Raw genomic sequence first — 16198 nt, 5'->3', positions numbered from 1 at the left:
ACACACACACACACATAGTGTTAGTTAATGTCAGGCAAGAATATGGTTTAAAAATAAGTGTATCCAGTTACATAAAGCAGGCTCTAAAATAAGAGAGATGATCCCATTGGCTCCTGAATAGACTGGCATATCACCACTGAATACGGAGTTTACAAGGGCTGAGTGCACAGGTGTGAGGCAGGAGAACGGCTTAAAGGATCATCATCATCATCATCATCATCATCATCATCATCATCACTGACACAGAAACGCTTGTCAACGTCCGCACATGAAACTCACCCAAGGTGTGAAGCAGTAGTAGAACAGCACTGAAAATCCTCATGTTTTCAGGAGAGAGAGAGAAAAAGAAGGGGAAAAAAACTCCACAGAAGAACTCGTATTCCTTCCTTCCTTCCTGCTTGTCCGGTGTTTCTTTTTATATTCCTTTTTTGTTGTTGTTCTTGTTCTTCTTGTTTTTTTCTCTTCTTTTTGTTCTTAGTATGAATGGATGTATCCTTTCCGGGTGTCGGTACCAAAAGGCGACCCGTCTGTGTGTTTGAGTGTGTGTGTATGTATGTGTAAATGTATGTATGTGTGAGAGAGTGTGTGTGTGTGTGATAGTGCGAGAGGAGCTGAGGAAAAGCGCGTCTGTTCAGAGGCACGGCCGTATTTATGGGCTCACTTCACCACGCCTCCTCAGGGGGCAGCAGCAGCAGGAGCAGCTCAGCCCCACACTCACTGTCACTGCCCCAGAGTCTGAGGTTCTGAGACTGCCTCGAGACCACATTCATAAATGTCAGTAACTCACCATCAATAAGATTATGTCTGTTCAAAATGTACTTATACTGAAAAAATAAAATAAAATAAACTGATGTATGCAGATTTTAAGACAAGAGGTGTGGATTTAGTCATGACTTCATCTCTGAAGAAAAAGTAGGAGTAGTCGACATGTACACTGTTATAGAAATAAAATTGCAATATTATCATGACAAACAGGAGTCATCATGTGATAAGAGGTTATTAGATAATCGTTTTTTTATTAGACATCACCACAGTCACAGGGAAATCTCTCCAAACCTTAAGATTTGACGTTGACCTGCTGGAAATAAGTCTTTAAAGCTCCTGGTTTGGTCGTCAAGGACCGAGACAGTGGAAAGGCTGGGTCCTTTGATGAATACACTGATGAGCAGACACTGGAATTGGTTCATTATAATAATAATAATAATAATAATAATAATAATAATAATAATAATAATAATAATAATAATGTTATAAATAAAATGACTGGAACATTAAAGCTGGTTTTATTTAGACTGTGTTGTTTTTTTTAATATAATCTCTTACTTTAAATTTCTATTCTAAGAACTGGGTGTTGTGCAACAAAACTGCCTCACTTTGTGGCTTTTAACCTGAATATTTGAAAGACTGCTTTTCTTTGGCAATATTCTCATTTCTGCCATTTAAATATCTACATCTAGATGGTAGATAGATAGATAGATAGATAGATAGATAGATAGATAGATAGATAGATAGATAGATAGATAGATAGATAGATAGATAGATAGATAGACAGAGCGGGAAAACATGCATAGTTCGTCTCTGCCCCCTTGTGGATGAATTTGGAATGTGTAGTTAAATAGGTAAATCAAGACTAAACATTTCCTAACTCCTAACTGTTTTCATTACTTTGCCGTTCTAGGTGTAATTTATAAGCAGCTGAGTACAGTCCTTATTCATGTTGATAGAGAGCGATAGTTTCACATTTGACGTCTCTATTTGTATATTTCTTTATCTTTACGGTACCGAGCAAACATCGTCAATTACCAATTGTGATTGATTTGACTGCCACTCGAAATGGACTCTTCCTCTGATGCCCTGATTAGATATTTGAATAAAGCAGAAAACAAAAAAACAACAAAACAGTAGATGGCGACAAACATAAATGTAGACTGGTCAAAATCCATAGAATAACAACAGACGGGGACCTTGATTGGCCCATTTTGGTCACGTGAGAAGTAGATAAGAGGGCGGGTGGTCAAACATGGCCGCCGAGGCAGAAGAAGTAAACACAACTGTCGAGGTTGTTTATACTGAACAGCAGGCAGAAATAAACAACGTTTGTGAACCTGCCACCGGCGATGATGTCGGCGACAGTGACGAACGGGGTCAGACGGTGAGTTCGCCTGTCGCGGCAGTAGAGAACCCCTGGACCGCTCCCCTCCTGTCTCTGGCTCGTAAGGCCACGGAAACGATTAGCAGCGGGATGAGCTACGCTTCAGCCCCGAGGCTCCCCTCGCAGGGCTCAGCTGGCAACTCTCCGACGGAAAAGGAGCCAGAGAATGGGCTCCTTGGTACTGGTAAAAGACTCCCGGGTAAGCTGTGATTAATGTTTAATAATTTAGTTTGTTTTAGCCCTTTTAAGTTGTTTATGAACTCAAGTCACTGCAGACCCTGGTTTATTTCTATCACTTCCTCTTGGACTGAGGAAAACTGACTGAGCTGTCAGAACATGTGACTCCACAGAAAAAAAAACATTGATTTTGATGGATTACTGACGCTGCACTCATCGTTTTGTTTTCGGTACCGTTTCAGTGTTTTACTGACTCAGGCTTTCAAAGCATACACTTTTAGCCTGGTCGAACACTAGTGAGTCTGTCGAGGTTCTTGTGATGTTCTCAGGTGGGTCATTTAAAGACTTAAATCTAACAGTACCACCGTTTAGCTTCACGCGTTGCATTGGAGAGAGCACCACGAAAGCTTCTCGGATTAGTTTCTGGTTAACGCTGAGCTAATTAGAATTAGCTCGTGTGCTTTATGTTGGTGTTTTATATTGATATAAATGTTCAATTGCACCGTGTATGTGATATGAATGTAGTTTTTTCAGGTATAATTCCGTCTGCCCACAGAAAATGTTTTTATTATTAGTTTTCTAATGGTGAAATGTACTTTTCTTTCTGCATGGAGTTTTATAAATGATGTTGTTTTTTGTTTTTACAGTACTGCCTCCCAAAGACCCCATGGCCATAGAAAGGTCCAACCTGCTCAGCATGATGAAGCTGAGTATTAAAGTGCTAATCCAGTCCTCTATGAGTCTGGGCAGGACACTGGACTCAGATTATCCTCCTCTGCAACAGTTCTTTGTTGTACTGGAACACTGCCTCAAACATGGTTTGAAAGGTAAGACTTTTAAAAATGAAACCCATCTTGTTTTAAAGAACCAAAACAAAGAGACAGAGCAGTGTGTTCTGTTCTATTTCCCCAGCCAAAAAGACTTTCATTGGTCAGAACAAGTCCATATGGGCTCCGCTGGAGCTGGTTGAGAAGTTGTGCCCGGAGTCCATCGACATTGCCACAAGTGCCAGAGACCTGCCTGGGATCAAGTAAACCCCGGCACCATTTAGTTTTCGACTAGTCCTCCAAAGTAAACATCCTCTAATTTTCTGTTATCACTCCTGGCAGGACTGGTTTAGGTAGAGCCAGAGCTTGGCTGCATCTAGCGCTGATGCAGAAGAAAGTGGCAGACTATATGAAAGCTATGCTGGACCGGAAGGATCTCCTGAGGTTAGCGAGCCAGAGTGTAATTGGATATTCTACTAAATGTTCCATCAGTTTTTTTCTCATTTGAAATCTCTGTCTAAATCTCCCAGTGAGTTTTATGACTCTGGAGCATTGATGCTGGAGGAGGAGGGGGCTGTGATGGGTGGGCTGTTGGTTGGCCTCAATGTAATTGATGCAAATCTCTGCATTAAAGGAGAGGATCTTGATTCCCAGGTACGGAGATATGATATAGGAAATTACAGGCTGCTTCATTTGAACTCCACTTCAGTTGATCTCAGTGCGGTATCACTGTCGACCTGCAAAAGATCAGTTTCTCCCTTTGTCTTTTTAGGTTGGAGTCATTGACTTCTCTCTTTACCTGAAAGATCCTGCCCACAATGAGGCACAGAAAGAGTGAGTGGCTACTTTTAGCTTGGCTTTTCCATGTGTCATAAACAAACCCATGGAACACACAAACACACCTCATTGATTTTCTTTTATTAGCAATGCAAAGATGACTGCCATACTAGACCAAAAGCACTACATTGAGGAGCTGAATCGTCACCTAAGTGGAACAGTCACTGACCTTCAGGCAAAGATGGAGTCTCTAGAGAAGACCAACAGCAAACTTGTGGAAGAGGTCAGTTGTGTGTTGGGTGTTATTAACACCGCACCTGGATGCAGGGAATGATGAGAGAGTGTTTTTTTTCCCTTACTTCTCAGCTAACAGCTGCAACGGACAGAATAAACTCCCTGCAGGACGAACAGGAAGAGCTAAGAAAGGAAAACGAATGCATCCTGCAGTCCAGCCAGAAAAAGGAGGAGGTCAGTAATGCAGCTGTGAAAAATCTATGACTGACACGAATTGGCTGTTCATATGAAAAACAGTTTTTCAAAGTAGTTTTGCTTGTTTTTTTTTTTCTTTTTTCAGGCAGCCCTTCAGGACAGCCAGGTGGAGTTGGAGACGTACAAACAGAGCCGACAAGGACTGGATGAGATGTACAATGTGGTGTGGACGCAGTACAAAGAGGAAAAGAACATTCGCCAGGTCAGTGACGGACAGATCAACCACTGAACAATTTTATAAAACATAGTTTTGGGGAAAAAATGTTACCATCTAATGTGTGACGTAAGGAGCTGGAGCGAGAGTTGGAGCTGCAGGTGGGCTTGAAGCAGGAGATGGAGATGGCCATGAAGTTGTTGGAGAAGGACACCTACGAGAAACAGGACACACTGGCAGCCCTGCGTCTCCAGCTGGACCAAGTCAAGACGCTTAACCTCCAGATGTTCCATAAAGCTCAGGTACACAGAAACACCCATATACACACTATATATATTTGTTGTTGTGTAAAGTAGTTACATTAATCTTCACTACAAACTTTTTGTATTAAATGAACTATTTGTTTGTATTTATTTTTATTTATTTATTTTTATACCAAAATGTATTTTTGTATCAAACTGGATTTCAGCTACCATTTCAGCTCTAAAATACAGAATTATACAAGACCTTGTAGAAGTTTTAGGCTTACCCTAGTACACACATTCCTTGCCTGTTGTGCACCCCTGTCAGACAACACACACTTTTACCAAGCTCATGTGACTCTTAAGGACTTTGAATGTGAAGCAGAAAAGAAGCAGGCCGAGGCTGTGCAGCTGGAGCTGAAGATGAATGAAATGGAGAAAGTGATGAAGAATTTAGAGCAGAGGTCAGTCATGTGCACATGTATGTTTACAAATACATCTCTCCTTATATGTGGTTTATGTTCAGGGTTTTGTTTTTTGTATTTTGGTTGTAACAGACTGCAGAATTCAGAGCAGGCTTGTCAACAAAGTGATCAGTCAGATCAAGTGATGCGAGTGCAGCTGGAAGGGAAAGTGGATGCGCTGCAGAAACAACTGGCTGACCTGGACACGCTGAGGTTAAGAATTAAAGAGAAATTAAAAAAAATATTTAGTATCTTTAAAATTAAGATAACTTCTCAGTCTATGGTTCTACCCTTATTATATATTAGGTGATAAACTAAAAACCTTGCTGCCCTGTCTGCACAGACTAGGTTTGGAGAAGGAGCTACGCAGTGAAAAGGAGCAGAGACAAAGTCTGCAGAAAGCTCTTCAGAGAGAACAGGACAACAGCATGGAGCTCCGCACACAACTGCAACAACTGCAGGGTCTGAACACGGTCAGTGTCAAACAGGAACCACAGCAGAAGGGGTTCCAGCTGCAACTTGACAGTTTTAAGTCACATATTCACAGGCAAATGAATGCACTTCTTCATTTGATAATTCAGGAGCTGCATGAGTTGAAGCAGGAGAAGCAGCAGCTGCAGCAGACGTGTGAGCAACAGGAGCAGGCACTACAGGAGATGGGACTGCACCTCAGCCAGTCAGTAGCTTTTCACTTCTAATCTTGTTATTCTGCCGTGTCATTTTTATTCTAATCTTGTTATTCTGCCGTGTCATTTTATTCACATGCTGTGTTGTGTTTTTTTTTTGTGTGTGTGTCATAGGTCAAAACTCAAGATGGAGGACTTTAAAGAGGTCAACAAAGCCCTGAAGGTGAAGTAAATATGAAAGGTTTCTTTTATTATGAAGACTGTGTAAGGTGGAACTGATGGCAGAAAACCCCATCTTGTTTTTCCCCCTTTAGGGCCACGCGTGGCTAAAGGACGATGAAGCCACAGAGTGTAAACAATGCCAGAAAGAGTTTTCCATTGCCCGCCGAAAGGTTGGTGTTTTCTTTCTCTACGATACAAAATACTTATAATAATAAGTTACAATACAGTTAGATTTGATAGTATATCTATATTAGTAAATAGATGAAGTAAGATACAATATGATGGGTCAGTCCCGGAACAGATTTTGCACATGGAATAAAAATCACACAGTTGGAGTCTGAAGGTGCAACAGTTAGGCCAGAAAACCTAGACACACAGGTGTAAAAACTAGAATTGATTTGTATTCGGGTGTGTTCTGTGTCGGCAGCACCACTGCAGAAACTGCGGTGACATCTACTGCAACAACTGCTCCAGCAATGAACTGGCGTTACCTTCATACCCCCGACCCGTGCGTGTGTGCGACGTGTGCCACTCCTTCCTGCTACAGCGAAGCTCGTCCACAGGATCCTGACCTAACACTATAAAGCCCAGATGTCTGTACTGTACTAACACACACGGCGCATGCTCATCTGCTGTCATTTAAAATTACTAATTTAAAAAGCACCAACTCTGGGCTTGGACTGTTTGAATTTGAAATGCTACATGCAATTCAGGAACATTTATCTGTTTGTGTTAAACATGGGGCCATGGTTAACGCTGTATCAGGTCATGTGGGATTTTTTTAAATTAATCTTTATAGTTGGAATTATATCAGTCTCCCTCAATCAATTTCTAAGTTTTTATTAGGTTCTGACGTTTCCTCGCCCTGTTTTCTAGAACTTTCCTATCGTCTAACTATAACATCATCCACTGGTCTTCACAGCATCCATCCCACTGCTGGATCCATGCAAGTTAGTTTTATGTAAATGACTATAGAATGTTAACAAATGCAAACTATTTTAGATTGTACAATAACAAGGGTTTCTCAAATGTATCAACTGCAATTTGCTTATTTTGAATAATGATCATTTTTAAATCATATTTGATAAAATTATTAAAGTCCTGCTGTTTGCATATGAGTGTTGTATTGATTGATAAGATGCATTAATACAGGGCCAGCACAGACACCCATAGGGCAAATCACGATGGCCACAGTACTAAAATGTTGAAAGTTTTTCCTGTGGCTGACTCATCAAGATACGGACTCCACAGGATATTTGAAGGTGAGCTGTATCTGACACCAACTCCCTTAATGTGTAATTTATGTTCCTTTAGGTATTAGAACAGGTATGTCAATTTCAGAATCGGAAGCACTTTTTAAATTGTTAAAATTGTTTCCAACGTCATCCACATAATCGTGTTTAGTGGATTACAATTGTGTATTTAGTTGTATATACTTTTATTAAATCGGGGTTCATCAATTTACCCTGTCTTCAGTTAAACGTTTCGACTGACCTACCATTAGCGTTGAGCATGAATTACTCTGCTTTAGTTGCAAACTGGGGTGTCAATGGAGACCAACTTTAAACCCGTAGTTTTTCTCAAACTATTACTACTACTACTTATAAGACATTTTAATTAATAATTTCTCCTTTATGACAGGACTCATTATCCCTCAGAAGAAACTCACAGCAACCAGGAAATACTGTTGCCATGACAGGATGTAAATGGTCTTCAAGAATGCACAGGGAGGTGAACGTGTCCAGGTAACAGCCATTTGGATGTTTTTTTTTGTTTTGTTTTGGGTTTTTTTTGCATATTATGCGTTATGGAGTCACGTGTTCTGCACAGACACAGTCCCCAAGTAATTGTAGCCTGTTACCCTTTATGCAATCAACTCTAGGTTGGCATATTTCACACATGGTTTATCCTAAAAAGAGAAAATAAGACTATTGCTGATGTTCTGGTGATAATTCTGAAGGTCTACTGCTTATGAGTTTCTAGCTTCCCTTTCAGGGTTATTACATTTTCTTGATATCCCGTTTTGGTTTTAAGTACAACCCACAATACTTCCCAATGCTTTGTGTATCCATGTAATATATGTACTAGTATTGACATGATTTTAAGCAGTACTTTTCAACTTTTGTTCAAGTAGCTTACTTTTAAGGGGGATAACAATTTTGATCTTTTTTCAAAGTTTCTTTGCACTTAGTTTCAATAATGTTAATTTAGCTTTATAATATTTAAATCAGGCAGTTATCTTGTTTACATATAAAAAAAATTAAGACTGTAGAAATCCTACAACTGAGTGGATATAGGTGTTGCCACAATGAATCACCTTTGGCTTGTTCCTTTACCAGGGGTCAGCAGAGGTCGACTCCATAGTGATGTGGCTATTTTCATGGCCTTCTTTATGCAATCCCAAAGTGTGGCTGTGGACAAGGTTGGATCGAAAAAGGAACATTCTGAACAGCAGGTGGGAATCCTACTTTTGCATCATATTAGCGCCAATTAATGAAATAGTCTAGGCTCAGCTTTTCAGTGCTTACAATACATCAACAGGATATTTCAGACTAGTTTTATTCACGTTGTGCACAGGGAATACAAACATATGAAGCAGTAGAAACCTTCAATTTCATCATATCCTAAATTCACTTGCCGTTGGAACAGTTCTCATCCAAAATAACTGCTCTATCAACATTCACACCTTAAGAAAACAAAACACGCCCATATGAAGTCTTTAGGTCAGATTAACACTTAAATTGGAAACAATAGGCTAATCTCTATTTAGAAGATGACATGAAGGTCAAAACATCAGAAGATATCAGTCACTGGATTTTTTTTTTGTTCATGCACTCAACACATTGAACATAGTAAAACTGCTAAGAAAGGACAAAGTATGCTGGATTTGTTGAAAAACACAAATTTCCTGGCATCAACTTTTAATTTCAAACATTTTTTAAACAGTGGAACTGAGAAATAAAGAGGATGAACAGCGCTTGTGACATTTCTCCTGATATCAGACTTCACATCTTTAAGATCATTAACCTCATAAAAAAAAAATATACGTACAAACCCTAACAATTGGTACTTTGGATACCTCCTCGCCTGACCCGACCTTTTACAGGTGAGATTTACATTTCCAGTCCTTTCAGCAAAATGCTGGAGTTAAAAAGAACACATCAACTTAAGAGTGAAAAAACTACATTCCCCATCCTCCTCCAAGTCCATTCATAGAGCCTCTGCTTCCTCCTCCACCGCCGCCTCCTCCGCCATAGTAACTGCTTCCCATTCCGCCCTGGTTACCTAACAAGAGGAAGAATACACACTATAGGACCGGGAATTCAAGGTATGCACAGTAATATTATTATTTCTATAATTGAGAAGCACTTAGAGCAGAAGTTTATATTTAGATGCTGTCATAGAGCCAACACTCACTATAGTCATTGTAGCCGCCCATGTTTCCTTGGTTTCCGTATCCACCAGAATAACCTGAGCCCAGCTGTCCACTGTTGTAAGACGACTGGTTTCCTGCACAAAAGACAAGGGTATTATTTTAACTCTACACTGTCAATTCCATAATAAGGGCCTACAGACCTCACTGGAGAAAAAAAACTCTTACCCATCCCGCCCATCATCTGGCCACCGTATCCGCCATTACTGCCTCCCGCTGTTGAGTTTAAAAATAGCTCCACGTATCGGTGCTCTGAGGGGTGGAAATAAAACCTTTGATTTTCACAGTAGGGACTTCTCTGAAGTCTTACTTTAGAAAAAAGAAAACTCACGCATATTTGCTTTGTCTTTGGACATGGCAGCTACGGCGTCCTCATGCGTTGCGAACTCCACATCTGCCTCCCCGGTTACCCTGCCATCTGGACCTATCTCAATGTGGACCCGGACTGGATTCAGAGGTGAAAAGAACTAAAGTACCAGAGAAAAGAAAGGACATTAGATTGTGCTGTATTTTATTCCTTTTACTCACGAAAAGAGCAACTTTGTATGAATTATAGTGTTTGTCAAGTTTATGAGTTTAGAAGCAAAAGCTGTGCATGTATCTACATACTTGGGGAGTGTTGTGGGGTGGACTTGACATTAGTTCTATCCAAAGGAAGAATGGACTGCATAAGGTTAAGAAACCACTGAGCAAAGTCAAAGACTACTGCCTTACATTGTAAATATCTGTCTCTGTGGCTCTGTATGGCAGGCCTCTCATGTGGACACAGTGGCCTGTTGTGCTCTGGAAGGAAGAACCGCCATCTCCGTAGCGTCCATCTGACACGCCTTAATACACATAAAAAAAAAACAAAAGCACAAGGTCTCATGAGGACACAAAAATACTTTTTTTTGGTGCTGTCTTTATCTAATATAAAGAGAGTGCAAGTCATCATTTGAATTTCTGTGTGTGGTAATTATAAAGTCACATCTCAGATTCTTCATTTATCTAACCCTCACCTCCTCCGTAACCTCCACGACGCATTCTGTCATAAGATCCTCCTCGGCCCATCATGTTGTAGCCGCGACCACCAGAGGGTCGGTCATAGGGGCCAGGTCTCTGCATGCCCATGGGCTTGCGCTGTGGTTCATAATGGGTCCGCACCTCAGCGCGACTACTCTTGAAGATCTCAATGTACCTGAGAGCATAGACACAGCACAGTGAGCGTCTGAGGTCAGGAATAAGATGACACGTGTTCATTACTGATGGCACTGACCTAGATGCTGTCATGTTGTAGTCCATAGGCGATAACATCTATTGTAACTGTACTTATTATACAGATCCAAAGAATTAACTTGTCTACTGAGTTGAGGAAGATGTTCAAATTCATAAAAAAGGCCTATTACACTTTTCTTATGGTTACCTGGAGTGTTTCACAGATTGGATTCCATGTGTTTGTTGTAAGGCGTCCTGAGTCCCTGCTATGACAGCCCTAATTCCTCATTTATTATGAAGGACAAGAGGGCTACTGCCCTTCTGTTGCCCACTATAGGCGTTACCTGTAACAGTGGGCCTCAGATCCTTTGTACAGTAGCCCTCTGATTTTACCACCAGGGAGACTCTTTACCATTTAAGAGCCTTGAGTCATGTTTAGTGCGGAAACAGCTTTTGACTTAGTAACAAATGCACTAATTGGTGTGTTTGTGATTGGTGCATAAATACACTTTTATGTTCCCAGGAACATGGATAAAGGTATGTGGTATTTCTCAATCTAATATGGAAGTACATTCGATGGGTTATTGATAAAAGCTGCAAAGGTGCTTGAATACGGCCATTGTGAAAAGAACATTTGGTTTATACTTTATGTTGAAGGTGCACACCATAAGAAAAGTAACTTATCCAGCCAACCAACCAACCATCCCCACCTGTGCCCTATTCTTTCCTTGTGTTTCTTTAGAGCCTTTTCAGCTATATCCTGTGAAGCAAACTGCACGAAGGCCTCCCCCGTACTCCTCCCCTGGATGTCCACCGGCAATGTTATCCCATTTGGCACGATTTCCAACCCTTCAACCCAAGGACAGATAACCCCAGCAGGGGACATATTAAATCACATTCCCAATCACAGAGAGAATTTTCTCTAAAGAGAGAAAAGATAAAACTTATGGAAAACTCTACACATCATCAAACAAACTAGTTCAGATTTAAACCAATCACTAACTAATATTAAATTACAGTGGGTTTTTTTTTAAATTGTGGGGTAAAGGATAAATGAGAGGACAGAGGTAAAGATGGAAGAGAACATTTTGTGATGTGTAAGGCTAGTACCGATGTGAAGATGACGAGAGATCCTGGTGGGTGACATGAGACTTAAAGTGAATTCATTAAGATACATTTGGCATCCTTTATAGGTTTGTAATTGTAAATTAAACACAAGGTGAGGTTACGAGAACACTGTGGAAAGAGACTTTTGTATCACAGATCAATGCGGATCAAGTGTACTATGGGTAAATAATCAAGAGGTATATGAAAGACAATATAAGCGTTTATAAATATACGAAGCCCCAAAAAATGATGAGTGACCTCTAGATGGTTATGAAGGGCAGAGACAGAAAAAGGATGTTTGAAGAAAGGTCCTCGCCGTGGAAAGAGCATTGAAATAATTCCTCCATTTAAATGTCAACTGAGATTCCTTTCCAGCAAAATTTTCACACCAATATCAAATTAATATTTTTTTTCTGCTGTAATAAAAATCAAAAACACGTAAAAAAGCCTTCTTGAGTGTTTGGAAACATAAGTTGAGAGTTTTTAATGAATATAATTTTTTTTAAAAAGTTCACAATTTACAGGTGAACAAGAAATGTCTGTACCTGAGAAAAACTGTACAATCTCCTCTTTGCTGCAGCCAAAGGGAAGGCCTCGAAGGCGAACCAGTCCATCTCCAGCAGTTTCTGGACAGTTCGGACCAGTGTGTTTCATGACCCAGTCCATTTCTACGTTGTTGGATTTGAACACTGAATCCACGAGGAGACAAGGGAGGCAGTTACTACAACTGCACCAAAGACAATGGGCGTGCTCTTCCAAAATAAGTCCTCAATCTTGAGTGGTACGTACCTTCGACATATCTGTGACCCATAGTTTCTCTGTCTTTCTTTACTGCAAGCTTAAGGTCCTCCTCTGACTCCAACTCCACAAAGGCTTCCCCACTGGGACGCCCCTCTCTTGTGTAAGTGAAGTGAATGCCGCCTCCATTGTTGAGGATTTTGCAATCTGTATTGAATTAAATGTAAGAATATAATTTGAAATATTTCACTTGTTAAACTATTGTCTGAATCCTAAACATTTTGAGCATGTACTCACCGGAAAAAAACCTCTGTACTTCATCCACTGAACAGGACCAAGGGAGACCCCTGATGCGTACTACATATCCTTCATCAGCCATAATGGGTCACAGTCACTATAGAAAACAATGGGATGCAACAGTTATCAGTCACTGTTAAGGCATATAGTTTACATAAGGCACTGGGTAATATAGATTTAATTCCCTGGTTAATGAGTCCAGCTAATCACGTGTGGCCAGGTGGCTTATAGCACAGGGCTCTGCTTTCATGTAGAGGTGTATACATACAATAGTGTGGTACACGTTTAACTTTGACCCCAATTAAGAGAACAACAAATTGAATAATATATGCCTCGTTTTTATCCCGTTCGTGGTGTGTTGCTTTCATATACCTACCAGTAAAATTCGTTTAATTTTATAGTGTTGCTTTCATATACCTACCAGTAAAGTTTATTGGACGGTTTATAAGTTCCTTTTCCTCTGACTTGAATGTTAAACCAACACTAAAGGACAATGCATGAACCTCGCGTTTAGACGGAGCGAGTCAGTTGGCAGCGCCCTCTCGTGATGATTTGTGAAATCAAGTCTTTGTGATTCAATGAACGACCTCTAGCTTAAACTTATCAAGAAAGTATAGTTTCTCTTTAACTATCTTCACAAGAATTGAATTCGCTGCTTTTCTAAGAAAAGCAAAACAGTAAAATTGCGCGGCAGAAGCCGGCACTGGCTCCAAGCTAGCGGCACTTTGTCATCAATTCAGCACGTCTGGAGCTTACAAGTATAACAATTATATGGGAAACGTAGAAGATACATAATGCAATTTTAATGCTAAACAATTAAAAAATCCTGTAAATCGTTCACGAGGGATGCGATATCTTTAGTCGTTTTTATCAACGCAACAAGAAACAAGAACAAAAGCGGCCTATTCAGCCTGCGCCATGTTATTAGCTGTTAGCTCTGCAGCGAGCACTCGCCAACCAGCATCGACGTTGGTATAAGAATTTCTGATATGTGTCGTACTTGAATAGTCAATTTAATTTTATACACTTGTCGTATTTAGTTTTGGCCAGATAAGAAAAAATGAATACGCTATAAGCCACTTACCTGATACAAAGGTACTTGTAGATTTAACACGCCGGAGTATGTGACCAAGAGCCCCGCGCGATGCAGACGAAAGTACACTGGGTTGCCAGATCCTCAAAATACCCCCCTTTGTGAAAAATTAACTTAAATAAATTCTACACAAAAAGCGTTTATACAGGCACATCAGTCAAGAATGAAATTTTATAATTATAAGATTTGTTATCTGATTTTTTTCTTCATAAAAACTAGTCTATGGCAATTGCTAACGGAAGTCAGCTTTGGTGTGGATTCGTGTGCAAATCTGGCAATCCTGGCCACTTAAGGAAGCGCCTCAGGCCGTTCTGCATCCACGCCCTAAAACCATGACGTTGTTACACGAAGGTTTGGGTAGCGCCTTTGCATCTCCTGTCTTACAAATATTTGTAACCGTGGTGTTTGAACTAAATGGTCAGTCGGTTTGATATTCCTTTCATCCCGTGTTACAGTATACTGTGTATGTCATTCAGAGGTACAAGCCGAAACACTGCTTATTCTCATCAAAGCAGTCCAATGTCATAAAACATGAAAGGCCATTAAATAAGTCGCATTTATCACAGTTGTTTGTGATGACCCATTTTTGGTACAATCTTATTTTACTCATTAAAAGCTAGAACACGATTAGGTTTTAGCCCCTTGAAAGATAGTTTAGTTTTTATTGCTTAGTAAAATAGCTATTCAATATTATGACTTTGTAAATATGGAATAGCCACATAGAACTGGGTATTTATTAAATGCACCAATTAAAGTATTTTAGTGAAATAGTTTTTATTTGAAATTGAAGTTCTGCAACCTTTATTATTCAACTATCATATTTCATTATTATTTATATTTTCTAGGGTAAATGCCTTATTCATAAAACTGCATATCTTTAATATCAATAAATTCGTGAAAGAATATGAAAAATAAATGGGCCGGCACACATTTGCTTAGTCTCTGAATAAATCAGTAATGGCATTGTCTTTAATGATGATCATGCGTGAACTATTGTTTTAGCGAACTTCTAATGCAGAAGCAGAAAGAAAACTTTATAGTGGGCTATAACTGGTAATTTGAGTCAATTAACATCTGAACTAACGGTACATTGTGTAAGATTTAGCAACATCTTGGGATTGGGTTTCATGGTCAATATCCCTTGTCTGCTCTTACCGGTCCAAGCATGCAGCATAACCATTAGTGGCCTTTAAATATTATTAAGTGTATACAAAGTGACAGGCACAAGTGATTATTTTCTTTTTAATAAATATAACATACAAACGAATTTAACACAGTCTTACAATATACATCCTAAATTTACTGTAGAAGCATTCATGTAAAGAATTTAAGGAATTTAAAAAATGTCCATGAGCATGTCATATGTAAAGTGCCAGAATGCGTACTGCTTTACATGGATTGGCTGCAAAGACAAACATGGGACACTTTTTATTTAATTTATTTTTATATTAAATATATTTAAAGATTCATTAAATAACAAACTGTAACCAACTTAAGTAAGTTAAACAATTAATACAACATTGGAAATATTTGTTAGAGAGCAGTCCTGGCAATTAAACAGAGAATGTATTTTCAGGATCCAATACAAAGTGTGATGTATACATATGATACATTACACATACATACATTATACATTGACTAGTTATTTGTTAGAGAGCAGTCCTGGCAATTGAACAGAGAATGAACAAGAGAATGCAGTAAAAAACAAACAAACAAATAAACATTTGTTGTCTTGCATGTATATTTCCCTAAAATGAACTTTTCACAGGGGCCATGCAGTAATCAAGATATAAAATATAGTATTTATTTAGAGGCAAAAGTCACTCATTCAAATTAGTTGTTTTTAATGTCAACTGCTTGAGAACACTTAATTATAATAATAATTTATGAAAATTATATATAAAATATATTATAATTTTAACAGGATTATGTGTTAACATGTTTGGCTTACATACATTAAAAATGAATACAATATTTTATCTAGTTGTCTCTTATCTTTGTTTTTTTATTGTCTTTGTAGTCCTTTGCCAATAATTATACAGAAAAAACTCTTTTATTTATTTATTTTTTAAAAATAGATTATTACTTTTACTGTTTACACAACAGAGCAGCAAGTTGCAGTATTGTAAATTTCAGCTCTCACTACACGGCTTAAATTCACTTTAAATTAATGAATAACATGTTCAACAGGTACCAGTGCATTCTCTGTATCCCACCTCTGATAGTGTCATTTCTCAACAGGAGTTAACATCAACTAGTAGAGCTA

General features: G+C 39.1%; 3 protein-coding genes across 3 annotated transcripts in view; 1 reads left to right on the top strand and 2 right to left on the bottom strand.

The window, feature by feature from the left end:
- Positions 1–634, bottom strand: part of hbegfa (heparin-binding EGF-like growth factor a) — a 3352-nt gene extending 2718 nt beyond the window's left edge. The window contains exon 1 of the mRNA XM_008327427.3: positions 280–634. Coding sequence (XP_008325649.1) covers positions 280–322 — 43 coding nt within the window. The 5' untranslated portion in view covers positions 323–634. The remainder of the gene's footprint in view (positions 1–279) is intronic.
- A 1344-nt stretch (positions 635–1978) lies between these two features.
- Positions 1979–7183, top strand: rufy1 (RUN and FYVE domain containing 1). Its single transcript, XM_008327425.3, has 17 exons — positions 1979–2351; positions 2977–3156; positions 3242–3359; positions 3439–3540; positions 3627–3750; positions 3869–3930; positions 4021–4156; positions 4240–4341; positions 4448–4564; positions 4651–4818; positions 5125–5222; positions 5316–5435; positions 5566–5695; positions 5804–5898; positions 6023–6071; positions 6163–6240; positions 6498–7183. The coding sequence occupies exons 1-17, from the start codon at positions 2021–2023 to the stop codon at positions 6639–6641; spliced, it is 2154 nt and encodes a 717-aa protein (XP_008325647.1). The 5' UTR covers positions 1979–2020; the 3' UTR covers positions 6642–7183.
- Positions 7184–9251: 2068 nt separating this feature from the next.
- On the bottom strand, positions 9252–14254 carry hnrnph1 (heterogeneous nuclear ribonucleoprotein H1). The gene is made up of 11 exons (XM_008327423.3): positions 13924–14254; positions 12840–12936; positions 12594–12749; positions 12350–12493; positions 11408–11546; positions 10502–10680; positions 10218–10330; positions 9835–9970; positions 9672–9755; positions 9488–9580; positions 9252–9355 (listed from the first exon to the last, which is right to left on the bottom strand). The coding sequence occupies exons 2-11, from the start codon at positions 12919–12921 to the stop codon at positions 9252–9254; spliced, it is 1230 nt and encodes a 409-aa protein (XP_008325645.1). The 5' UTR covers positions 12922–12936; positions 13924–14254.
- Positions 14255–16198: the final 1944 nt, after the last annotated feature.

The sequence above is a fragment of the Cynoglossus semilaevis genome, chromosome 15, assembly GCF_000523025.1.
Source record: "Cynoglossus semilaevis isolate Cse_v1.0 chromosome 15, Cse_v1.0, whole genome shotgun sequence".
Classification (NCBI taxonomy): Eukaryota; Metazoa; Chordata; class Actinopteri; order Pleuronectiformes; family Cynoglossidae; genus Cynoglossus; species Cynoglossus semilaevis.
Note: the sequence above shows the minus strand (reverse complement) of the source record. Positions and strands in the feature narration are given on the sequence as shown.